At 44.8% G+C, this 27,689-nt stretch overlaps 1 protein-coding gene across 10 annotated transcripts in view; it reads right to left on the reverse strand.

Moving 5' to 3' along the window:
- Positions 1 to 27,689, reverse strand: part of sox5 (SRY-box transcription factor 5) — a 243,323-nt gene that overhangs the window by 37,697 nt on the left and 177,937 nt on the right. For 9 of the 10 annotated variants that reach the window (XM_010886837.5, XM_034290028.1, XM_034290022.1 and 6 more), the window contains 2 exons: positions 23,270 to 23,498; positions 1,412 to 1,498 (listed from right to left, as the gene is read on the reverse strand). In XM_010886837.5, the coding sequence (XP_010885139.1) occupies positions 1,412 to 1,498; positions 23,270 to 23,498 (316 nt within the window). The remainder of the gene's footprint in view (positions 1 to 1,411; positions 1,499 to 23,269; positions 23,499 to 27,689) is intronic. The other variant, XM_034290025.1, reaches the window with a different exon arrangement.

Consider the following 27,689-nt stretch of genomic DNA (forward strand, 5'->3'; position numbering starts at 1 on the left):
GTTTGCCTGGGGCTTATGGGGCTCTGGTCAGAAAATATTGCACTAAATGAGGAACAGTGTGTAATTTGGGATGCGGTCATGCAGGCCCTGCTCTGACCATATCCACTAGTAATTAACCAATTTGTAACAATGTAACAGTTGTCAAGAAGCTCTCAAGCTAATTAATCACCAGACTTAACGAATAATAACCCCATGGCATGTAGAGAGGAGCGAGGAAGAAGAAAAGTGGCCGTGGTTCCTGGAGTCTTTTTGGGCTGAAAGCCGTGTATGTTCTAATTTCAGGGCCAACAACATCTTAGGAATATGATCCAACATCAGGTTATTCTTAATAAGTAAAGCACACCATGAAACAAATATGTGTTCTATCTCTGTCAGTCCTCATTCATTAGGAAACACCACCCTCACCTCAAAAAAACACATCAGGAAAGATTTCTGGAACAACAATGCATTTACTTTTGAACTATTTAGCAGACACTCTCACCCAGAGTAGACACTCCAAAAACGCAAGCCATATAGAGGAAAACAAAATGACATCGAGGACAAGATTCAGACATAGCACACACGCACGCAAACGCACTCAGCAACGCTCCTGATGTTCCTCTCCAGCTGCTCGTCTGGTCTGTGCGAGGCGGGACGCTCACACTCAGAAATGTCACGACAGCAGGAGGCCCAGGGAAGGATTGATCAATGAAGCCCCCTCCCGGCGCAGAGAGAGGAGAACAGGCTGGCTTTGATTACATATTTCTTTACCTCCTAATGAAGCACAATTAGGAGTTCATGTCTCTGCCCTAGAGTGAAATGAAAACCTTGCTTTCTTTCTCTTTCAGGCTAATCGTGGTAGAGAGAGCAAGATGAGAGATGGAAAGAGAAATGGAGTAATAGGGTGAGAGAGGAGAAAAAGAGGGAAGAGAGAAAGACAGAGAGGGTTCAGCTCTGTGTGTCTGGGTTTTAGTGATGTGAGGGTGAATGTAGGATTGACTGTGTTAACTAAAAGCTACATATTGGAATTTGTCATTAACTGTGTAACCAATGCCTTCATTAGCTGTCATAACTGAATTCCGGGGTTGCCGGAGTTCCGGAGTTTGTTGAGTGACAGCCAGCATGTGTTTGTATTCTCAGAAGAGATTGAATCAAGAGATAAATGTACAGAGAGACAGACGGCTATATAGTTAATGGTTCATCTCGCACGGTAAACATTGCACCCAGGGGGAGACTTCATGCCAGACCTGTCAGTCACTTTGCCAACAGTAGATTTCAGTGGAAACTAAATGAACTGAAGAAAAAGCACTGACAATAAAATTGGGGGAGTACGTTTGTGATCTGACTTGGGAGCTGAAATGGCTCCCAGGCCGCAGGTTTCGGAACCACTACTCTGGGCGGACTGACAGCGGTGACTGGACTGGTTGTTTACCTTTGATTTCTCCAAAGTGTCCTGATCCCATGGCCAACAGCTTGTCCTTCCAGTCTTTAGACAACAGCCTCTCAATGCTGGGGGCTTCTGATAGAGGGAGGGCGGGAGGGAGGGAGGAAGGGAGGAAGGGAGGAGGGGACGGATGGAGGGAGAGAGAGGGAGAGATTCAGCTGGATGGCCCACATCACAATAAAGCTCATTTAAAGTCCATTTACTGTAATAAAGACAGAAGCCACATCTCTCTAATGGTGGCACCAGCAGGAGATGGAGAGAATGAGAGGGGAAATAAGAGAGAGAGAGAAAGAAAGACAAAATGAGAAAATGAGAGAGAAGGAGGGAGAGTGATAAGAGAGAGTGAGAGAACGGGAGAGTGACAGAGGGGGGATATGAGAGGGAGAGAGACAGGGCCAAAGAGAGAGAGTTTTGGACAGGGATGGAGAGACGAACAGAGGGAGGGCGGGAGAGCGCCATTTTCCTCACCTGCTGTTAGGGAATCATTAGCCCTGTGGGCCATGAGACAAAGAGGCCCTTAATGCACCTTCACAATGGTCACATTATCAACCAGAGCTTTGTTGCCCCTCCCCCCCACACACACACACCCCATACAGGCCTGCCCACCGCGCTACACTAATTACCAACCTGCCAAGCACCACAATTAGAACCACATGTACACAAAATCGCACACACACAGACACCGCACACTGTGAACAAACACAGACACACACACAACCTCTTCTGACAAAATAAAGAACAAGAGAGCGAGACCTAATAAAAAGGGTAAAAAAAAAATCATGAAAAGTGAAAGAAGAAAGAGGGGCAGTGATAGACAGAATGAGGGAGAAAGACTAATAGAGGGATTGTGAGAGCGAAGAAAACACTGGGTGTTTATTGTCAAGAGTCGGCCATCTGCACTCGTTATTCACTGCAGAACTGAGGACAGGATCGACACGAGCACATGCACGTTGCTGACGGCAACTTAGAGGTTTCACTCGTCCAACATGAGTCCTAAAAATAACGAATCTTAACCGCGTTGTTTCATTCCCTTCTCCCCTCTGTCAAGACATGGTTATATATTCCCCCCGTCTCCCAAACCCGACTGAGGGGATATAACCAGGCTTAACAAGTCATAAAACGACCGCTGATGTCTATATAGAATACTCTAACCCCCACAAGGCTGGCTGACCTGTGTTCCCACTCACTCCCGCGCATGTCCTCAAACTATTTTCCCGTCTCCTGTTCTCTCCCTCCCTGTGCAGTAGGCTGGAGTGTGTTAGTGGGGATGTCTGTTAGAGACATTTAAAGGTGGATGATGAACTAACAACCCGGCGCTGCTCTGTCACGGCCCAGCTCAGACCTCTAAACAGACGCCAAGGCGGCAGATGCCTCCATAGATGGATTATGTTTGTGCGTATGAGTTTGTCTCATTGTGTGTGTGTGTGTGTGCGTGTGAGCGTGACTTTAGGCAGTATACAATATGTAAGATGCTCTGTGTGGAGGGGCATTCACCCCTTGGAGGACTGAGTCAGGCATTCTCCTCTCTAAGAATAGCCTGTTCATGCTCCACTACACACACATGAACTGGTACAGCAGACACAAGTGTGTGTGTCTGCGCGCAATTACAGTAACTTACTTCTGAAAATTTCAACGCCAAGACGAGTGACTCACACGCACAAGCAGGTGGCTCCATTTAAACCTGAAGTCACATACACTACAGCCTCCAGGTGGACACCTCCACCCTAACACAGACACAAACACAAAACAAGAGCAGGCGAGGGCACTCAGTTGAGGAACGCTTGGCAAGTTATTAAAGTGGCTTTCGGAAGGTCCGTTGTCCCTCGACCGTCCCTGTTCTTCAGTCTGACTCCACCCATAGTCGTCTACAGGACGTCCCTCCCCGGCCGTGGCTGGGTTCTCCTTGACCACAGAACGAGCTAACGCTGCCCCCCCCCCACTCCCTCCCCGTCCCCGTCTGAGCTCACTGTCCCTCAGCCTGTCTATCTTTGGGGCCACTAGAGGATACGATGGCAACAGCAGAGGATATGGGAAAGCCCGCTAATGGGGATGAAAAAAGAGTGGGGGTGGGGTGGGGGGTTCTCAATTTCCTTGATGCAGTATCGAGGTGTCCTCTCCTTCTTGTCCTCCCTCCTGCCTTTCGATCCTGACAGCTGTCTCGCCATAACCCCCCCAACAGGTGGTATTAACCCCCAGCGCTCTCTCACTCCTTGCCCCCCCCCCCACCGCTCAACAATGACAGAGGCTTTTAAGCCAAAGAGCTTTGACAAGTGAAATGGCAGTGGTGCTCCTTTCTCCCTCTGTCTCTCTTTCAGTCGCTCCCTCTGTCTCTCTCTTTCACTCTCTCTCTCAGTCTCTTTCCGCTGTACGCCCTGATAGTTATTATTTTTATTTATTAACAGGGCAGCTGCCATTGTCCCCTGTGACAGCCAGGCCACTTTAACTATTAATAAAAATGGAAAAGGCTCCTTTTTATTGTGTGGGGAATGGCAGGAGGGGAAGAAGCAGGAGTGTGGGGGAGGAGAGGAGGTGAAGTTTCTTCAGAGTTAAGGGCAGTTACAGAAAACGTGATCAATGTGATAAACACGCTACCAGATGAGGTAATAGGCCTTAAGTACATTTCTGTCAATTTCTGTCACTCTCTCATGTACACATTTCTGGTTGTCTCAGAGCCTGATTTTATGTAATAACTTGTGTTGTGTTGTCGATAACTGTCTTATATTCTGTAAGAGTAGCTGCATGCTGCGTGTGCAATGTGTATTCTACCAAACTTCACAACACGCGCGTGTACGTGCACGCATGCTCCCACACACACGCGCGCGCAAACAAAATTGGTTTGGATGAGTGTTTGTCACTATCCCAGCATAGGAGAGTCAACGTATGACTTCAAACTAAACGGCTCGTTATTCCAGGGTGGAGCAGCACTAACGGTGTGTATATTCGGAGGGCGTTGTGAAAATGAGAGAGTTGGGTAACCAGGTGTGGATGCATTAGATTTCTCTGGAAAATGGATATCGGAATGTGATAGTTGTGTCACACAGGATGCTCAGCGGACAAGCTAAACTGGCAGTGTGTGTTTGTGTGTATTTGTCACATCTAAATGTTTTGCGACAGGGCTGAATCAGAAACAACTAAACAACAGTTTAGGCAGTCATTCACTCCGACTGGGTAAGGTTAGGGGTAAATGTTTGGGATTGTGTTAAAAAACAAAAAAGGCGCCATTGGTGTGTTAAGATGCACGCGCACATTTACCCCTATAGTGCTATTATTAGAAAGCGGAACTGTGCTCTGAGGAAAATATGATTTCAGTGTCAGGGTGTAGAAACCCTTCGCCCTGTCTTAATAATCCTGTTATTGGGGAAGGTTTCTGTCTAAATCACCATGACAGTCAAGGAAAACAGAGAGGAAAACACTGACAATAAGAGTGGAATCATTCGGTATTATTTTCGTTCGTTGGCTCAAACGAAGTCAAGCTGTTGCTGTACAACACAGCCAACATCCACATCCACCTGCCTTGAGAGAGATGGATGAGGGAGTAGAGGGAGGGGAGAGAGAAAGGGATGAGAGGAAAAGAAAGAGGGATGAGGGAGGAGAGAGGGATGAGTGAAAAGAGGAGAGGGAGAAAGATTGGTTCTTGCTCCTCTCCCTCTCATTCTCTCCTTCTGTCGTCGAGGGGAAAAAGCATTTCAGAACCCAAGTCTTGCTCGCTTGGTCCACAAACAATGTAATCACTCTCTTTTTCTCTCTCGTTCTATTTTTCGCTCAGACGCTTTGGCCTGAGTCACCCAAACAGCCAGCTCCATTTTTCCTATTATCTCATATTGGCCGAGGCCCGGAGACTTTTGGTTAAAAGGAAGGGGAGCAGAAAAGGTGGCGGGGGATGAAGAGTGAGGGAGGGGAAGAGGAAGAGAGGGTGGTAGAGAGAGCAAGTAAGAGAAGGGAAAGTGAAAGAGGGAAAAAGAGAGAGGGGGAAAGAGAGAGTGAAAGGGAAAGAAAGAGGGAGGGAACAAGCCTGGGCCTCAGTGGACAACAAAGGGGTCTCTGTACAAGCGCCAGCCCCAGCCGGGACAGGGAGGGTGGGGAGGGCTCACAGGAAAGGCCCTGGCTCCGGCCTGGCCTGCCTGAACAGGCTCCACATTGACTCCTCTTGGCAGCGGGAAACTGGGGCTTTAGCCACCGCCACAGAGTAGGGGTCAGGATTGAATAACCAATTATACAAGCACCGACAGAGTTTATCTACGCTTCACAAACTGCCCGAACACTAATGTATTGAGGTGCGTGCATTGGGGGGTGGGAGGTGGAGGGGGGGCCTGCTTGGTTCAGCATCCAGATATGTTGTCATTTTGCTGTCACTATCGACACAAACACACACACTGCATAGAAAAAACACACACACACCGAGTTGTGCAGGCCTGAATTTAACTTATGTACCGCAATTTCAGAGCTTGGAGGCGATCTGTCACACAGGCCCTGAGGAAACCCTCTGCCCTGGTGTTACTCTAAACACGCACACACACAGAAATCTGGGGGTAACGAACGCAGTAACTGTACCATTAATTCCCGTTATAAATAATTGACTCCATGCTTACCTTTCTGCTCAATTGGCTATAAATGCAAGATGAATTATTATAACAAACTAAATTGAATAAAGACAATTGAGTTACAACATAAACATAAAAGCCATACAGGGCCTCTGTTCCTTCTTACTGACATGAAATAGAATTTCAAAACAGCTCAGACTATTCCTTCCTCAGCTAAAGAAACCACGACTCGCCATTGCATCTTTTGCGGATCCTGTATATTTGATGATCGGTTGGCGTGGAGTGGTGGAGTGGCTCGTCCTGAGGTTCCGGAACATTCTGATATTCTTTCTAAACTTCACTTCAATCGTTCCAGGGGCACAGCGCTGCTGCCAAGCATGCGGGGGGGGGCGACAACAGCGCATCGACAACCAGCCGTTAAGTTGAGAGCACAGGACCGGCGCAGGGAGAGTGGAGAGGAGAGAGAGGGGGTTTGTATTAAAAAGCTTTTGTCAAAACAACGTCTCTCCACCTACGCAAGGTTAGCCGCTAAAAGTACCAATTATGTGTGTTGTTAGGAAATGCTGCCTGCGCTTGGCAACAGTTGCGGCGGGTACAGTGTCAACAACACACACACACACACACACAAAATTTCTCTCTCCTGTTCCGCTCTTCACTTCTACCTCTCTTGCCGTGCGCTCCCTTTCTCCCCGCCAAACCCAATGAGAGACGGAGAGAGGAAAAGAGAAGCCGAGAGAGAAAGACAGGAGAAAGGACAGAAAGAGAGAGAAAGAGAGAGGGGAGAAGGAAAGACAGAGAGTGTGAGTCCCCAGAACCATCAGTGAGTAAGACTGCAGTGTGCTGTTTCAGAAGACAGTCCAAGTTTATTTATTAATAACCTCTAGACACCAAGAAAGTCAGCAGGGGACCTCAATCACTATCCAACAGGAAAAACACACACGTATACACACACACAAACCACTGTAGCAAATGCCTTCCAGCTCAATATCAACGGAGAGAGGAAGCAGATAGGACCCCAGATAAATAAGACAAATACAGTCTTGTGCTTTAATGTGTCTGAACCATTTTTCCATCTCTCTGTCTTTTTCTCCCTCTCTTTTGCCTCCCTCTCTCAGCATTCCCTTTCCGTATTTCTCTCTCTCCCTCTCTTCACCTCTCTCTTATTTTACACTTAGTGTGTTTGTTTCACTAGGGGAGGAATGACATCCTCAGGGCCCAGTGTCTGTTATATCAATGTGTTGTATGATACATTTTGTCAACTAAGTCTTATGGGACGGGAGGACCGATCGTTACAAACACCGAGACATATGGCCCAATGATCACTGAGGCTTTGACAGACGGCACACTAAACACTTGTTGGGCCCGAAACCAAGAAAACGAGAGATATAATTACCTGTCAAAACACTGTTAGCTACTGAGACTGGGTACTCCAACTGCTGCCAGGGAAATGCACTTTACCAAACACACTACTAAGTAAACTAAAGACCATTTGTCATTGTATTAACTGTTAACACTTTCTTAATGCAAAAACCGGATTTTCCCCACAAAAATAGTACACATTGAATTTTAAATGACATTTATACTGTGTAGCGACACTGACAGTATTAGAAATTAGGCTATAGCAAATTCTAGCAAAATTGAATGAATGTCAGATTAAATAGAATATATATTATTGTGATATATCTACATAGTGTATTCAACAGTCACCAATTTTATTACATTGAAAATTAATTTATCCAAAACAGGATTTTGTCCTTCATGTCTTCTCTGCAAGTTTTGCTAGCAGATGGTGTTGGGGGTGCTTATGTCCAATTTGATTTGAACCAAAATCTCAGCCAAATTTACACTGGCACAACTCTCCCAGCGCCAAATGCATACTGGCAGATTGAAAATAACCGCACAGAGGGCATGACATTGGGGAGAGAAACGGAGGACAAAATCATAATGACATTTTGAAAAAGTTGTCAAAAAAATAAAAAAAGGGAAAACTTTGCATCTTTTAACTGTGATTTATTTTGAAAAGTCAGCTGATTTGTGTATAACAGTAACATGTTTTTATAGACCAACATACTTTACATACAGATACTTTTTCCCCCCTTCGCTCCCTCTTTCTCTGCCACACACACATTTCTCTATTTGCCTCAATGACCATCATCATCGTCAGGGAAAACACTGCGGTATTTGAATTCATTGGAGGATAATTTGCCTGATAGAAAGCTTCAGAGGACCATACTAAGAAATAGGGATGACATAATGCATTTACATACCTCTGGTGTCAAACATGCTGACCAGATAATGAATGAATTCACGGAAACGGTTGGGTGATTGTTTCATGTGTTACATATAGCCAATTTGAATAGATAATTGGGTTTGAACAGTGAGCTATAACAAAATCTGCTTAGTCATGTAAATCCAGCTTTGGAAAAGCATGAGCGGACTCCCCATATCAGGTTTTCAGGGGGAAACGGATGCTGGGTTAAAGGTGACTTTCTCAGCAAAAACTGAAAGTTTCAGGAATGGGGGGCGAATGTGGGGGTGTGGCATAACTTAACGGCACCGAATTGTTAAAGTACCAGCGTCAGGAACGACATCCATTAGGATGTGCGTCGTTCTTGTCAAAAGCCTTCCGATGAAGTAGGCCAAAGCATGTGGTAGCTTCCACGAGCGAGTACACACAACCGGCGCACGTCTACTCTCCGGGGCCGCCGTGGTAATGGAAGATGACACGTCCAATCTGTCTCGTGGCAATAACCCCTCTTCACTCTTCACCCTCTCCTCTCTGTCACAGTCCTGCAGGGCTAACGGCTGTCACTTTTTTATGACATCTCTTTAATGTGACAACAAAAGAAGACAATGTTTTGGGTGCTGCGGGGTGTGAGCCGATCCATTAAGCCCCAGAATAGGACAGACACACAGGATGAATGAAGTCACACATTTACAGGCAGAGTCCTGCGTAGCTCAACTGGTAGAACGTAAGCTTGTAACGCTAAGGTTATAAGCTGGATTCCCAAGGGGAAAGTAGAAAACTGCATGCACTCACTACTGTAAGGCTCTAGATAAGATGTAAATATGGGTAGGAACACACCCATGCAGACAGACAGAGGTCTCATCTGTGTGTCTGTGCCCTCACAACATCTGTTTATCAGTAGGGGCTGTGTCATTCAGGCCATCTCCATGTTGAAGCACAACTCAGCAGTGGATCACATGACCAACTGGGTCATCAAGAGGATAAGCCAATGATGTCGGACAGCCGGGCCTGTTGACTACATTAAAATGGCGTTTTTTCTCTCTCGGTTAAGTCTTCCATCCATCTCTGTGACACTTACAGGCAGAGAGACAACTTGACACATAACTGCTTGACATTTTTGGGTGGTTGTCTTATTACAGAACTGTGTTGTGGTTTTACATGAAAGCTGCTGTTTCTTGGGCTGCCGTTGAGATGTGAGAGTGACACTGGGCCGAATGAATCACATTGTTAGCGTGGACTTCTCTTTTCAATCAACGGTGTTGACACACACACATATAAAACACTTTTTCATTTAACCCCACCCCCTTTTTCTTTCTCTTTCACTCTCCCTCCCTCATCTCATTGTGTGGTCGGGTCTGTGTGTCTCGGGCTGTTTGGTCCATGTGCCGGGAGCGTTTAAAATGCGTAAGAATAGTGCTTTTTGTCCAGCCGGGCCGCTCTAAGACACGGAGGGGCCATGTGAGAGCCATTATGCAATTGTTAACAGCGACGCTTAAATAGTGCTGGAATGTTCTGGGAGCTCTGGTGTGTCCTTCAGGGAGAACTGGTCACTGATGACTGGGGCCTTTATTGTTCACATGCATGTACATAACCTCTCGCTTCCTCAGTCTTTCTCTCTATCCTTTACTTTCCCCACCCGTTACCCACCGTTTCTTCCCCTCATTCCGCCATGTCCTGGAAGAGTTCATCTCACATGCTTTCCAGTTAGAAAGCTATGATTAGTTGATGGGATGGCCCAGGTCAATAACGAAACAGAGATGCTTTTCAATATTACATTTGCTTCAGTTAGCCAGCTGTGGATGTGAAGGGGACAGAGTGGCCTGTATTAATGGGAAAAGCTTTTTTTTGTTGCAATTTTTCTGACAGGACTGGACAGAGAGGTCTGTGGTTCATAATTGTCCTAATTGCGTTTGGTTGATCTGGGCAGCCCTTTTACAGTGAGCTATCTTAAACAAGGTTAAGAAATTAACCTTGTTTAAGGGGGTGCAAAGTTAAGGGAACTGGAGCTAAAAATACTCAATGTTGTCTCCTGAGATATTTTATGTATGTACTTGGACTCATGAGCGCATCAACACAAACATACAAATCTTGTCTACTTTGCACAAACACACACACACACACACAATCAATCAATCAATCAAATGTATTTCTAAAGCCCTTTTTACATCAGCATTTGTCATAAAGTGCTTTTATGAAACACCCAGCCTGAAACCCCAAGGTGCAAGCAACAAGAGAGTTGAAGCACAATGGCTAGGAAAAACATTCCTAAAAGGGACCGAAATATAGGAATAAACCAAGAGAGGAACCAGGCTCATAGGGGTCACCAGTCTTCTTCTGGCTGTGCTGGCTGAAATGTACAAATTGTAATAATGAATAAACGCACATGGGGCTGTGTTCAGAGTCTGTAAAACCTAATCCATGTCAGAACCTAATCAACACAAAACACACACACTCACACAAAGACAAACACACAAATGTTGTCTGCTTTTCACAAACAACACACACTCACACACGCACACAAACAGCAAAACCAAATGAATGAAGCAATAAGCACAGCTACATCAGATGTCGACAAACCAACATGAGGCAAAAACACACAGACACAAAGTCCTTGGACTGGGATCACAAGACTTGTCTAGCAAACAAACACACTACTGAATACTGAATGTTCTTATATTGTGCAAGCCCTGCCCTATCATCTCCTCCCTCACAGAAATGGGGCTAGAGACAGAGGGGAGAAACATATTAGTCAGAGGAAGAGAAGAGGGAGAAAAAAGGGAGAGGAAAGAGAGAGGGGATAGGGGGAGAGAGAAGGGAGAGACAGTAGTCTGTGTATTCTCTCCCTGCCCGGAAAAGTTGTTAAACCAACCCAGACACCAGTGTGCCTGTATACACAGAGGCCCCCTTCCCACACACAACCTCACCCAATAAAACACACACACGCACGCACAGGCCGTCAGCCTGAAGATGATATGCCAGAGTGTGAGAGAAGTCCACCCACATCTAAGAATCCCCGTAAGAGAGGTGCCATTACATGCAACTTGGTAATCATACTCTCACAAATAATCATCATTTAACTCATGATTGCTCCCATAGAGTCATTTTCTATATTCAACCCTGTGTGAACAGGAGGGTGGCGGACCTAGGGGCGGGTGTGTATGTCTGGGAAGGAATCAGGGCTTTGAGAGACAGCCAAACAAAGGAAAGAAAACAGAGAGAGGCGAAAAAGAGAAAGGTGGAGAGAGAGGGGGAGAAAAAGAGAGAGGGAGGACAGAGTGAGAAAGAGAGAAAGAGAGGATGAGACGAGAGAGGGTATGAAAGGTTCACAGTGAATCAGTGGGGGCCCACCCATCAGAGCACTGCGGGCGGAGCCCCACTCACAATTGACAATTGACAATAAACTGATAAATATTGATTTTATTAAAAATTGTGCGGTAAATATTGTTTACATTTTATTTAATATATAATGTTTGCAGTTCCATACTCCTCTGTTCCTAGCAGCTGTGGGCATGGGGCAGGACACCCAGTGCTTGGATTACATAGCAATTGCTTGCCTATGGGGGAGAGCTGCACAATGAGACACTAGGGATTTCATCACATTACTTCATCACAGCATCAAATGATTTGGCCGTTGAAATGAACGACTGTTTGTCTTGATATTGTTGAATGTACTCTTGGTGAAGGAACATAAGAGAAATGTATGTTTCTTGTTTCACCACCTGTTTTAGCTATTAAGCCATTTGGAGGTCAGTGGATGTAGATATAACTATGACTCAAATATAAGTACGGTTTCATGGAGACAGATTAAGTCTAGCCCTGGACAAAAAAATCAAGCCCAATGAAAATGTCTATTGAGTTTCATTTATTTATTCCAGGCCTAGGCTTAATCTTTGTCAGCAAAACCAGCCTGTAATGTCTGATATGATAGTATGGTAAGGTGGAGCAAATTAGTGATATCTCCTTGAAGTTTGCATTATGAGTAAGGTTTTATAACAGGGCCTATAATGTTTATATCATTAAAACAATAGATGTAATTCCCCCTTTGAAATAGAATATCTATAAACACATTTCCCCTCACATTAGGTAAGGCCCAGGGCCCAATTTTGGGGATGCGCCCACTAGCTTGGGAAGCCCCGAATTAGGCAAAGCTGTACAAAAAAATTGCTCCATGCCTGAAAACACTCATCTCCAATTTAAGAACAATAATTAAGAAGTTTAAAGCAACTGAAGATGTGGTGGAACTAATCATGAGTTGTCATGTAATCATAGTTAGCTAGACTAACCAGCTGGCTCATGTTTAGCGCCAGCCATTCACTCACAACACTATTATTAGAGCTACATAATAAACATTAGCAAGCTATCACATTGTTGTTATTTCTATCCATACTTTTTATAAAGAAAGGAACTGCTGAGATGACATCATGTAGCTAATAAGGCAATCTTGACAACAATGTTATTGGGACAAGGGATAAGTCTGTTAATAACCTTTATATATTTATGAATACTTATGGTTATGGATTTTGAGGTGAGAAATGTCTCTCTGTCTCTTACAAACAGTTGTGTTAATAAGAATCTCTTGTTGGCTATATTTTCTGTCAACTTTGATGCCATGTTGTTGTTTTTCTCAGTACGTATGTGGCTTTCTATGCATGTTAACAGAGCAAAAGAGTAACATACATGTTATATCTGACTGCAGCAATATCTGACTGCTTGAATGGTCAGCAACACTGTCTGTTGATATACAAATAATTCTGTCCCCAGTAAGCACCGCCCATACTACACAGCCAATCAGGAGCCAATACTGAAAGGTGAAACATGACAATTCGCCCCTTGAGCAAGGCACTTAATCATAATTGCTGCTGTAAGTGGCTCTGGATTAGAGTGCCTTCTAAATGAGGTAAAATGTTGAAGGGTAATTAGCCAAGCCCTGTCTGCAAACATTCAGACAGCCTGCTGAACATGGACATCCATTCAACGTTTACTTCTGGTTTGGTCAACATGATTTTCAAATTCCAAATGTCATTTTTCACAAAAAATGAAATATACATAAAGGTAATGCCCGTTAGTTGGTTTACCTTTTTTTGAGGAAGTAACAACATTGATCAAACCAGTTTTTACTTTGTGGGAGAGATGTATTTCACAGTGAGAATGGAAACCCCATGTCTGAAACAGTAATTCACACATTCATATATAAGCACTCATATATAAGGTTTTATCTTCTCAATATCATTCAATTCCCAAGTTTCCCATTGATACCTGAGCCATACAAAGCAATGAAGATGAACTGCTTTGTCGACATGACAATAGGCTAAGAACTAACAGCGTGGAGAGAGAGAATGCTATTGTTTGTGCGCGTGCGTTTGTCTACGTGCATTTGTGTGTGTGTATGTGTGTCTTACACTGTGTGTGTACTGTAGCACCAAAGAAAACTGGCAGCCGGTGACAGCTCCAGCCCAAAATGACTAGCATCTGGAGGTGACAGTTGTTTCAACAGCTGAGCTGACAGGATTAATCCGAATGCATGGAAATCAAAAGTAGAGAACACCTGTTCACTGTTCCTGGGCTCGTGGGGGAAGGGTTGGGGGGGGGTTGAGAGGGGTAGAGCACTGTGCCAGAATCAGGGTCCAACCTCTCGTTTTAATTCCCCGGATGAGAGGGTGAATGGATGAGAGGGAGGGGCCAGGCGGGGGTAAGAGAACGGGGGAGGGGTTTGGTATTAAGGCCGTCGGCAGAGAAATGGAGAGAAGTGACAGAAAAGGGAGGACAATGGGACAACATGTGTTCAAGGTCTGTGTGTATGTTTGTAAGGAGGGTCCAGCGCCGGGGAATGAGAGGGGTGGTCTCCGGCCTCTTCCGTGGTGGGCCCTTCCTGGCTTGTCTGAGAACATCTGGCTCAAATCAGTTCCTCCTTTCGTGGAACGGAGGTCCCGACCCCCTCGGGCTGCAATGCAGACACATCGCTTCATCTAACACCCTCCCCCAACCCCTTCACTCCTGCTGGGCAGACAGGGGTTAATCAATATAGTCTCTGGGTTCAAAGAGACCACTGACTGGCGCAGTAACAGAGAGACATACACAGACAGTCCCCTAGCCGCACTGTACTCAGGTCATTATGGGTGGCGAAACTCAAACAACACCATCGTATTGATCTGATCTAGTTACATTCATAATCACTTGTTGTAGGTAGGGAGGTACGACCATGAAACTTTTGTTGCAAACGGCTGTTATTTATGTGAGGTTGGTTTGATCCTTTTCTTGGCTTTTGGGTTAGGTTAAAGGTTTGTGTAAAGTTCAAAGTTAGAGTAATGTGTTAGTCCTGAAAACATGGTGTGTCTGTCTGTCAGTACACAGGAGGGATTAATTTGCCTGCTGTATGTATGGTGGTTGGTTAACTCTCAGAGTGGTGTTTTGTGGGAGATTGCTGGTGTCCCAGGATCCTATATAATAGGGAGCCTTGTATTTGTTCATGGAGTTCAAAACATATCTCATATGCTTTAATACTGTAAATCCCCTTCGGATCCATATGGAAATCTAAATGCCCTCCTAAGTAGGGCTCTAGGCCAGTTATAGTATACTGTACTTTGTCCTCCAGCTAATGTAGGCCAAATGTAAAGTATATTGGTACATTTGTAGAGGCTATTTGGTTAGAAGTCTCCCTGGATTAGTGCAACTGAGGCGTATAGTGGGGAGAACAAGTATTTGATACACTGCCGGATTTGCAGGTGTTCCAACTTACAAAGCATGTAGAAGTCTGTAACTTTTATCATAGGTACTCTTCAACTGTGAGTGATGGAATGTAAAACAAAAATCCAGAAAATCACATTGTATGATTTTTAAGTAATTAATTTTATTTTATTGCATGACATAAGTATTTGATACATCAGAAAAGCAGAACTTAATATTTGGTACAGAAACCTTTGTTTGAAATTACAGAGATCATACGTTTCCTGTAGTTCTTGACCAGGTTTGCACACACTGGAGCAGGGATTTTGGCCCACTCCTCCATACAGACCTTCTCCAGTTCCTTCAGGTTTCGGAGCTGTCGCTGGGCAATACGGACTTTCAGCTCCCTCCAAAGATTTTCTATTGTGTTCAGGTCTGGAGACTGGCTAGGTCACTCCAGGACCTTGAGATGCTTCTTATGTAGCCACTCCTTAGTTGCCCTGGCTGTGTGTTTCGAGTTGTTGTCATAATGAAAGACCCAGCCACGACCCATCTTCAATGCTTACTGAGGAAAGGAGGTTGTTGGCCAAGATCTCGCGATACATGGCCCCATCCATCCTCCCCTCAATACGTCTTGTCCCCTTTACAGAAAAGCATCCCCAAAGAATCATGTTTCCACCTCCATGCTTGGGATGGTGTTCTTGGGGTTGTACTCATCCTTCTTCTTCCTCCAAATATGGTGAGTGGAGTTTAGACCAAAAAGCTCTATTTTTGTTTCATCAGACCACATGACCTTCTCCCATTCGTCCTCTGGATCATCCAGATGGTCATTGGCAAACTTCAGATGGGCCTGGACATGCGCTGGCTTGAGCAGGGGGACCTTGCGTGTGCAGGATTTTAATCCATGACAGCGTAGTGTGTTACTAATGGTTTTCTCTTCAGGTCATTGACCAGGTCCTGCCGTGTAATTCTGGGCTGATCCCTCACCTTCCTCATGATGCCCCATGAGGTGAGATCTTGCATGGAACCCCAGACCGAGGGAGATTGACCATCATCTTGAACTTCTTCCATTTTCTAATAATTGCACCAACAGTTGTTGCCTTCTCACCAAGCTGCTTGCCTATTGTCCTGTAGCCCATCCCAGCCTTGTGCAGGTCTCCAATTTTATCCCTGATGTCCTTACACAGCTCTCTGGTCTTGGCAATTGTGGAGAGGTTGGAGTCTGTTTGATTGAGTGTGTGGAAAGGTGTTTTTTTATACAGGTAACGAGTTCATACAGGTGCAGTTAACACAGGTACTGAGTGGAGAACAGGAGGGCTTCTTAAAGAAAAACTAACAGGTCTGTGAGAGCCGGAATTCTTACTGGTTGGTAGGTGATCAAACGTCAAGCAAAAAATGCAAATTCATTATAAAAAAATCATACAATGTGATTTTCTGGATTTTTGTTTTAGATTCCGTATCTCACTGTTCAAGTGTAAATATGATAAAATTACAGACTTCTACATGCTTTGTAAGTAGGAAAATCTGCAAAATCGGCAGTGTATGAAAAATGTGTTCTCCCCACTGTATTTTCTGCCATACCGACATGCCGAACAGATAAATGCAAGCCTGTTGACCAATAGACCAAGACAGAGATCATGACAGTTGGCATATTCACAGATCCCATTCCCAATGCTAGATACACATTGGGTCAGACGCTTATGGGTTTTTACAAATGGCAGTCTTGAAATATGAAACGATCTTCATAGTTCTATCGTCATCCGGTTTCAGGTAACAATTTGTGTGTTCTGCACGCATTTATATTTTCATGCCTTTGTGTGACAATCACTGCAGTTAATTTGATAGTAACCTGACCCTATAATGTGAAAGTTTCAAAAAAGCTCTTTGCCGATATGAGCTAATGTTGATGTGGTTAAAGATACGAGGCAGGAATGTAATCAATGATTTAATTTTTGTATCTGTAACTACAAAGAGTTTTAAATGTTTTCATTTTGCATATTCATGAGGCATTACATTCCATTATTCAGCGTTAACGCCAAATCTCACCATTTAGACAAAATAACATTAGTATGTTAATAGATAAAGTTGTCGTTCTGTACATTTGCATACAGATTATGCTGCCGATGAAATGCCCAAAACCTTTTTATATTTTATTGCCATTTTAACAAAAACAAATCTGAAATAAATATACCTCTGTGTGGGTATGTGGGTTTGTGCTCTTCAACTCTTAACAACTTTCAGTACAAAGTCCTAAAAGCACCAACATTGATGAAAGTCTCTTCTGTCCATATGATTAACTTAACCTGATGTCATGTCCATTGACAATCCCACAAATATTAAAACACACATTCCTCAACCTTCAGCAAAGAATGCATCCATGCAAATTCGCTATATAAAAAGAGGCCTAATGTATGGATTCTTGAGCTATAGCTCCGGCCTAGAGACGAAACAGGGCTGCCTATCTGTCCACTCCATGGAACATTCCACGATTCCAGTTCATGAATCTCAATGACTGTCTCTACTTTCAGACTACTTTGGAGCTGTCTGTCTGAGACAGAGAGTTCTGGATTTCGGGCGACATGACAGCGCAATGGAACAGAACGGAACGGAACAGTCACTCGGAGGGCGGCGGCCCTGCGTGGTCACAATGCCCGGCTATGGAAACCCTGTCTGATTCATGAACCCCCGGCTTTTGTGGCCTTCGTAATGGCACGCCAGGAGGGCTACAACACAGCTCTACACACACGCAGTGCCACAAAGACAGCCGGGCCGGTTTTTCCCATCCAGGCGGCGTTCACCATGAGCAGAAAGACCACGGGACCGCTCTGTAAGACCCTTTTATATGTCATACAGCGCACAATGGCGGGGGCACCACTTTTCCCTGTCCACACACAAACTATTCACTTCTTAATATCGCTCATCTGGGCTGAGGGAAGAAAAAAAAAATCTAAAGGGGAGGGTTTCATTTCTATTGATTGTCTATCGCAAGGCCCGGGCTAGAGGATACCAAGTGAAAAGCAGGCGAAAACAATTGAATAAGAAGTGACTTGAATGCGCCTTTCATTGGGAGGAACAATGGCTGTCTCACAATAGGCCTCAGGTTCTTCTCATGTCTTCCAGCCTGTTTCTCATGCCACAAAGAAAATAGATTGACTTGAGTTGAGTTGCCAGAGTACAATACGTATTCCTCCACGCTCGTCTCGGTGAGGGACTTGTGTTTCCTTCAGTTCCAGCCTGAGCTATTGACACAAATGTCTGAAAAAGAAGTGTCGGCGTAGAGAGGAGAAATGTGTTGGCTGTCCGAACAATGTGATACTGTCAATAAATGGCTGTGGCGTATTACAGATACTTACAATGAGGAAATAGTTTTACAAAGTACACCATTAACCTGGTTTCCATTCTCTTACTGCATCCTCCATTTTGTCGTTGGAGATGTAGAGATGGTTTGATCTTGACAGGGTGAAACGTGTTCCTGCTAAACATCTTGTCCTTCACTCAATAATTCTGAATCTTTCCTCTTTCGTCTGCGACAATCTGCACTTGTTAATTGATGCAACCAACTAATTGCTACCAACTGGTGGAAATCCCATATGGAGGTTCCCTTTCTCCTACAGTGGGGCGGTGAACTCAACGCAGTGTGTTTCTGTACGTGCATGCATACCTTTGTGCAAACGTTTGTGTGTGTATGTGTGTGTGTGTAGATATTTGCGTGTGTACTTATGTACAAGCTTTGTGCTTGTGACAGGAGCCATGTCAGATAGTAGGGGGGGGCCTGTGGAGGATTAGCTAGCCCACAGATTCGTCGGAAGGATAAAAACAGCAAGAGAGAGAGAGTGAGAGAGTGAGAGAAAGGGAGACCGCTGGGGTCCCTCAAGTTCTCAAGGCCCTTTTTCTATCTGTCTTTTTCTTCTCAGCTCCTTTCTTCTAGTCGTCTTCTTCTTCGGGGATCGTATCCGCCCTTCCCATTGTCAGCCATTGGAGTGTATGGATGCGTGAGTGAGTCCCTACCAGTGTGTGCATGTCTGGCACAATGGGCCAGGCTAAGTGCTGTCCTATAAAATGGCCCACTGCCTCTAAAAGCAAGCTGTAGCGTTTTTTCTCTCCTCATCACCATGAAAATGAATGTGCTCTATGACATACGTTAGTGTTTGACATTTTCACCAGGCAGGCACGCTGTGAGAGGACAGCCTGTGTGTGTCTGTGTTTGTGTGTGCGTGCAAGGACGAATCCTACCTCCTCCTTCTGTAAAAACATCCATCACCTCTGACCCCTACACACCGAGGCACTCAACTACAACTGCTCTATGACCGTCAGGACACGGACCGTGAAGCTACGGCTAACCCAGACCTGGGAACTGCCCTGAAGTCTGGAGAACAACAAGCACCCCCTGAATGACCTGAGCTCAGTGCAGAACCACAGCCGCTTTCCGGAAACATGTTGTTGACCCATCTGACTGCCTGATAACTCACACTGAATCCTTAAACCTCTCAATCGTTTGCCACATACAGTCTGAGACTGGCATCACTGAAGTTGTCTTTGATAATGTACATTGTGCTTTTATATGGTGTTTTTCAAGGACCTTAAGTTGTGAGTTGTACAAAATGTCCTCAGCGATTGTATTCTCTCTAACCAATCAGAGCATTAAAGCCTTTTTGAAAGCACCGCTTAACCAATGTGCGTGCGCATGGTGGCCCGACCTATCGGCATCAGGGACCAATCAGAATGCTGAGAATGTACTATTGTTGCGCTGGTATTAGGCGTGTTTGGGAAACCGTCATGCACCTGACTACTGCTTTAAAATCTGTTTTAGCATGCATACTACGTTCAAGGACGATTGAAGAGTTTATAGTGTTACAGTCTACCCGCCTATTCAGATTATTGGTCAAATCAATACCTGCAGTTATTCAGATCAGGCATTCAGAGGCAGGAGACCAGGGTGGCCCTCAGCTCTGACTCGACTCTGAGAGGTAGAGGAGAGCCAGAGAGGAAGGACAGAATCAGATAGGCCAGGGAGAGAACGAGTACAGGAGAGAGAAACAAAATGAAAGAGGGGTGGGGGAGAGGAAAGGCTGAGAGAGGGGAACAGAGGGGAAGGGTTTGGGGGGGCGGTGGGCAGTGTTGACTGAGGAGGACTGTTGAGTTGCCAGGGCAGAGCCAGAGTCACTCTGGGGGCTGAGAAGAACATCTGTGCCCTAAATACTGCAGCTAGTTGTAACTGTTATCTGCTTCTAGCTCTTTTGGATCCTCACCTGCTACGCAACAGTGCTGTGTGTGCTACATCACGGAGGGGTGTAGCGTGTGTGTGGGTGTGTGTGTGTTTGTATAGGTCAAATAGGTGTGTAGGGTGTGTGTGTGTGTGTTTGTATAGGTTAAATGTACAGTTCAGTAAAGGCAGTGGAGGTTTAACTCCAGGCAAGTGTAACTGGTTCCCAGTGTGTGTGGAGGTGTGTGCCCCTGCTGGGCCCAGACCCGGTCCTCCTCTCACTCCTGCACCCCCGGTCCTCCTCTCACTCCTGCACCCCCGGTGCTACACTCCACTCCGCTCGCCTTATTAGTCCTAATGACACACACACTCCACTCAGTCTCACACGATGACACCGGCAAAGCTCTCCGCACACTTTCGAGTCAACTCAACATCTGACACAATTTAAAAACCGACACTATCACACAGTGGCGTGTGTGTGTGTTTGTGTGCGTGCGCGCGAGTGTGTGTCTAGGGCGAAATGTCTGCAGTAAGACTCCGACGCCAAGTAATGTGTTTTGCGTGAGAGCGGTGTTTCATCATGGCGGTCGGCGAGGGAGCGCTGTGGCTAGTCATTTATTAAAGGCCAATGGTGCTACTCCTGCTAGGCCTCGCTCTGGCAGTGGATCAGCCAGCTGGGCTGCTTAGTGTACACACACACACACACACACTGGGGAGATGAGGCGGGCTGCTCTGACCCAGTATCTACCATACACGGACCCCTCCGCATTTATCTAGCTAGTAAGTAGAGCAGCACTGGTCACATTGATAAAAACAACATCTTTGTAACTTCCTGTACTCTGGACCTGTGAGCGTGTGTGTGTGTGTGTGTGTGTGGCGTGAACTATTTCAAAAAGCATGGCTAGTGATTAGCTCAAGGCCTCAAACAAGGCATCATACTATATAGCCGTACAGTTTCTCTCTTTCTGTTGATCGGTCTCCCCCCTCTCTCTGCGTCACGCGCTCTCTCGTTCTCTATCCTTCCCACTCTCCCCCCTTCTCTCGTGTTCTCCTGCCCTCCGCCTCCCTTGCTCTGTTCATGTTACTAGGGTGTTCATTGTTTTCTGACCCATTTCATCTTGTTCGTCCTTCCCTCGGATCCTTTTCTTCACGGAACATGTGCTTGAATCGCTGTGTGTGTGTGTGCGTGCGTGTGTTTGTGCTAGCGTGTGTGTGCGTGCGAGCACGCGTGTCATTGATCCAGCTGGAGGCAGGAGGTGTGTGGAAGGAGGAGGAGGAGGAGTAAGGCGGTGGTTATAATACAGGCCTTTCATAATGATTAAAGCTTTCATTAATGTTTCATCCCAACCTGCCGTTTGCCGCTAATGGTCTTTGTGGAGCACACAACAAAACAATGGGCGGCCCGAGAAGGAGAGAGGGAGAGAGGGAGGGAGAGAGAGAGACACAGAGAGAAAACAAAGATTTGTATCTGCTCATGAGACCTGAAATCAATGCTTCTCTCCCTCTCCTTCTCTGTCTTTTTCTCTTACTGTTCTAGCTGTTTTGTGTGTGTGCCGTGTTCTTGAGACGTTGCTGCCTTTTGTTAGCGTGTTTCATTTTAGCCGTGGCGGGTGGTGGATAATGGGGCGGCTCATTCTGATGTGCCACTGTAGCCCAGCTAATGGAGCCTGTGAAGCTACCGCTACCACTCTCTCCAAGTGTGTGTTTGTGGCTCTATCTGTACCATCTGACTCACAAACTGCCTGTGAAAATCAGCGTTTTAGTATGGCCGGACCGTAAAGTCCTTCTGTGCAATGAACACAGTCTAAAACCAGAACTCGAAGGGGTCTACAGCAGCCACTCCCGACAGCACAATTGTCAACACATCTCCAAACGACACTGGTTATGCTGGGTCAAAACTGCCAAACTCAACACAAACATATACTGTATAGATTTAACATTTTATACTTTCAAAAATATACCTGGCTAACAACTCCCCAAGGTCTAATATAACTTGCAGAATCCTATTCTCATGTGGACAAAAACACACGCCCTGAGCATCATGTTGTCAAGTTAGTCAATTTGCAGAAGGATACTGGACTCTGGGGATGTTTGCCACAGGTAGAATCATGCATTATTTCAAAGGAAGTAGAAATGAACTTTCACTATATAATGGGATTTTGAAGCGCAAAGTGGAAACCAAATATTTGTGCCATGGCCATAATTGGAGAAATGCTTAGAGGAAATTGCCTTGTATGGGGTTCTGATGCACTTCCTGTCTTGACACCGGTTACACTGAGAGTTTAGTCACTTAGCAGATGCTCCTATCCACAGTAACTTCCATTCAGACTTTATGCACCACCATGTAGAGAGGCAGTTTGTTAAACTATATACAACCTGAACTGTGTATTCGAAACACACATGCCCACACATTACTTGCTTTGATGTTCTGGCCTAGTCCAGTTTGACTTAAGGATCAACTGTAAAATGCTTGAGGGACACATGCAAGAGGCTAAGAAACGTCAAGGTGTCCACACACGCCAAGCAGCTGGACACACAGACACAACAGCATCAACGCTACAGCAAGCAGACACAGCCCATGATTATTCATGGAGAATTAGCCCCTAATTGAACAACGCATGGTGCTAAGGCCTCAGATGGAGAGCTAGATGGAGAAGACAGCCAAGGACAGAGACAGAGGGAGAGAGGGAGACTGTGTGTGTTGAAAGGAGGGACAGGGAGAGAGAAAAAAGGTGCGGGAGAGAGAGGAAAGAGACAGTGAGACAGAGAAGGAAAGAGAGTGAGAGAGGAAACGAGAGAAAGTGGGAGAACGACAGAGAGCAGTAAAAGCCGGATGGTCCCTGGATTATCAGCTTGTAATAAATATGCAAAGCGGTTGTTAGACAATGGCTGTGAACAGCTGATGCTGTCTGATTTAAAACAAAGGGCTGACACACACACACACACCTTCACCAAAATGTGATTGTTAGGATGGAGCCAGAAAGGATTGAGAGGCCTAACACTCTCCTCTCCTACTTACTGTAGGTCAAACATTTTAGAGAGAGAACAAGTAAAAGAGAACATAAGAGAGACAGAAAGTTATAGAATGAGAAAAAAGAGGGAGCTAGATTGAAAGCCATGTATAAAGATATGGAAGTGATCACTGAAAAATAGGGAGCAACGCAGGACATCTTGAAGGAATACAGACTAACCTTCTGGTTCGTTCTTGATGAGCTCCTCCATCTTCCTCTGCTTCAGAGTGTCCACAACATCAGCCAGACTCCCTTTACGTCTCTCCGGGGTCCCCAGCGCTGCGGCCCCAGAACTCCCCTCGCTCCCCGGGCGACTACCGTCCTCCAGCTGTTGCTTACCAGCTGGAGAGGTTGAAGAGTTGTACTGGGCGTAGGGGCTCAGAGAACATCCCTTACTGCCATCCTGGTCCTACAGAAAGATAGGGAGAGGAGAGATATGTTAATAATATTCAATTCATTGCTGCTGTGTTGCTGCTGTTTCTGGCCAAATACCATTTATCACCGTCACAGAACAGCCACGGAGTGCATGAAAAGTGGTGGACAGAAAAGAGAAGAAAAGTAGCAGGCCAATGAGAAAAAGGAAGAAATAGAGAGGGAGGATGAGAGGAGATCCCGAAAAGGGACGGAGGAGAGGAAAACTACAGTAACTGCCATCCTCCGTTTCAACATCCCTCCCTCTCTCCTCCATTTTCACGGGCCGTTCTACACTTTCATCGGTGGCCAGCCATCTTAAGTTAGGGCGTTCACTGTCTGTTGGAACCCAAGGAATCTGCATACCCACTGACTTGGAGGTAGTTAACAGAGGACAGACATAAAACAGCAACGATTTCACTCAGGCTGTTGGGAGCACGCTACTGTAAATATGTCTTTCAAAGACGAAAGCGATTTACTTTGAGAGGGGTCCAACATACTCTCCTGCTTGTCCAAGTTTCTCACTTGCAAGTTTTATTTGCGAAGAAAAGCTTCTTTGTGACAATAAACTGAAGTTGCTTGTTGGCGTCACCAAAAAACTTAAAATGTACAGTGAATTTACACACAACGTAGCAACAAGCACAAACTTTTACATTGATGGACTGTTAAAAGGAACATGCCAGAATCGCAACCTTTGACAAACTAAATCTGAGATTTAGCGGCCTCTTAACTCAATTCACTGTGACAATGCCGTGACGACATTGTCATTATCAATTACACCCCCCCTCGACACATACACAAAAACACACACACACAAACAGCAGGTGTTGCTATCCTAAGTTTAAGCCTGCTTACACATCTCCCAGGCTTTCTCCCACGCAGGCATAATCTTTTGTAAAGTTTAATTACAAAACAAGTCAGCTACAGTATTTGCGGACAAGGTCAATAGTCCATCTGTAAATCAGGGTTAATCTTTAGCAAATATCTGCCACACCGCCTGTGAGAGTTTCCCCGTGTGCATGTGGGTGTTTTCCTATATGGGAGATTGCGTGTTAGCTGTTTGTGTGATAGACAATGAGCTTTTCCCACATAAATGTCAAAGGACTGGGAATGCTTGGTCTAACACACACTAATTCAGGCAAAGTAGCTCCCATAACCCCCCTAGACAGATGTTGATTATGGAATTCAGACTGAGACCTTCTGTTTGGGGATAGGCAAAGAAACTGAAATAAACGACTAATCTACAAATCACCTTTCAACCTTAAATAACGACTCATCCCTATTGTTAGTCAGTAAATATTACCCATGATACACCCCAGTTTATGTCCTGTGGAGCACGGCTATATGTTTCTGGGATCTTCCTAAAAATGCATGATCACAGGTGCCAGAGTCAATCCAGAACACCCAAGTGATACGTGCGCACATAGAGTCCTGAACTAGTACACCCCTTGGAGTTGCCTTTCTTTTTTAATATTTGGACACATGGATATTTCAGTTAAATTCCAACAAGATAAATGTATAAAGGTAACCCTTTATAAATGAAGAAATTAATGTTGAAACCATTCATGAAATAAAATAAACTCAAATGCAATTTCTGGACCAGAAGAGGTTAGTAAACCCCTACTTTCACCGACCCATAACATGTCTAAAGATTGAATCTGGTGTATCACATCATGCCAATATTAAAAGACCTATCCCAGGCAATCAGAAGAAACATTATTGATGCCCATGAGTCTGAGAGGGGTTACAAAGCCATTTCCGAGCAAATCAAAATAGATAGAAATTTTCGACAGATCAATCAATCAGTCACATTTATTTATAAAGCCCTTTTTACATCAGCAGTTGTCACAAAGTGCTTTTACAAAACACCCGGCCTTAATCCCCAAGGAGCATTCAACAACAGTGTTGAATTTCATTGGCTAGGAAAAACTCCCTAAGAAGCACAGTTTCTTCTACCTGATCATTTACAAAAAAACACAGACCAGTGGCAATCCACATAAAAAGATTGTTTCACCAAATTCAGCCAAAGAGCTGACCAAAAGATGTTCATAGAGGTCTCTAAGAATCCATGGGCAAGAACAATTGATGTACACAACATAATCACTCAAAAAGAAATGGAGGGTAATGGAAAGTCAAAACCCATATCTCAAGCCTAATGAAATGCTGTGTGGGGACTTGAAGCGTTTCAAGCATGCAAGAAAGCCCTTGAACATGACACAGTTGAAGCAGTACTGTAAAGAAGAGCGGGCAAAGATTCCTTCCAGTCGATATAAGAGATTGATAGACAGTTACAAGAAATAGCTCCATTAAGTCATTTCAGCCAATCGGGGCAACACCTGCTATAGAAACTAGGGCTACACTTAATTTTGAAGGTGCTAATAATTTACATGAACAGTAGGTTTCTTAATGATAGCACAAATTGTGAAATCTCTGTTTGATGTAAGCTGCTTTGGATAAACGATGCCAACCCCAGCAATGTGTTCAGCAGTCTCAAAGTTGGTTGGTTTAGGGGTTTAATATTAACGCTGCTTTCATTGTCAGTGCACCAGCCCATACAGGAAAGGGAAGAGCAAACAGAACGGAAAGCATCTTTACCTGGGAAAGGGCTGTCACTTTTCCACACTCAGAGACTGTTTACGTGCACACTCCACTCTCAGGGGAGAAGTCGACACACTCAATAATGCATCCGCAAGTGGCTTTCAGGGGATGAATGAATGATAGTGGATAGCAAAAGCAACACTAGGATCTCAATATGTGACTTATGCTAATTTTAGTTTGTGATCCCCATTAGCTCATGCCATGTCTACAGTACTCATCTTAGGGTCCACATAAAACAGCAAAAAATGAGTACAGAACACTCATATAGACAATATATTATTCATTATATTACATTGGCATGTTCAGTCTTAGTCATATTTTTGCTGAATTCCTTTCCCAAACCACACCAGAATATTTAACTAACCCAAAATCACCTTATCCAAAACTGTAACTCTTAACTTAACCACTTAGCATGAATACCTAAACTTAAGCTTTACCCAAACAGTTATCCTTAACCACTCTGTAATTCTTTTAAATGTAACAGTAAACAGGGATTGAGTTGCGGTTTCCCCATGTTTAAGTAACAATGCTTAAAAGTAATCATGTACAACATAGACGTTTGTGGCAATAAAAAAACATGTATTAACAATTCACCCACAGACGTTCGGCCACCCGTGGAGAAACGTCAGTTTTTGAAGATCATGATGTTCTAAGGAAATATGTCTGTTTAGTCATGTTGTCATGATAACTGGAGGCTACAGAACCCGTAGCTGTATTCTAACCCAATATCTATTTATCTCCCCTTGTCAAACTCTCTTTCTCTGTCTGCCTCTCATTTTACTCTCACTTTCTCTCCCTGTCTCTCCCCTTCCCTCTCAGGATTAGGGGAAGTCAATTGACAACCTTTCCAATGAACAGAAGAGACCCAAAACGTCATCCCAAAACAGGAAAGTGACATAGAGAGGGAAGGATAGCCGGGGGAGGGGGGGGGGGGGATAGGGAGAGAGAGGGATTGAGAGAGCGGGAGAGAATGGCAGGCAGTAGTTTTCTGTCCGTGGTGACAGGATCTGCCCACATTAGTGAAGCATGGCATCTCCACCAGCCCGGTCACACCTGTCACATCACATTTATTTAATCCACAGCCTACTTAGCAAAGCAGCACTCTTTATTTCTAGAAAGATGTCTTGAACACAAAACAAACAAAAAGAGAGAGAGGGAGAGAGAGATGGAAGGGAGGAGAAAAAAACTGCCTTCTTCAAATCTGCACAGATGTCAACTTGAGATGGTCACAATGAGGGTCATTTCTTAATCAAAGAGAACGAATACAACACGACTCATCTTCAAAGCCAGCAACATTAGCACTTTGACATTATTAATGCAGAGAGCAGACACTGTCATCCACAAGCTAGCCACTTTAAATGGCTTATTCTCCTTACACATTATAATCCACGTGAGCGGCACTGACAACATATTTACTCCTGCTGTTCAAGTAGCCCGCAGAAGATTACAACAAACACACAAGTCCAACTTAGGAATCAGCCTGACAACCCATCACACAGATTCCTGATTGTATTTGGTTTGTGTGAGCGAGCGTACGCACGTTATTAAGTACACCGATCTATTTATGAACATCGGATTTCTCATGGTATGG

The sequence above is a fragment of the Esox lucius genome, chromosome 23, assembly GCF_011004845.1.
Source record: "Esox lucius isolate fEsoLuc1 chromosome 23, fEsoLuc1.pri, whole genome shotgun sequence".
Classification (NCBI taxonomy): Eukaryota; Metazoa; Chordata; class Actinopteri; order Esociformes; family Esocidae; genus Esox; species Esox lucius.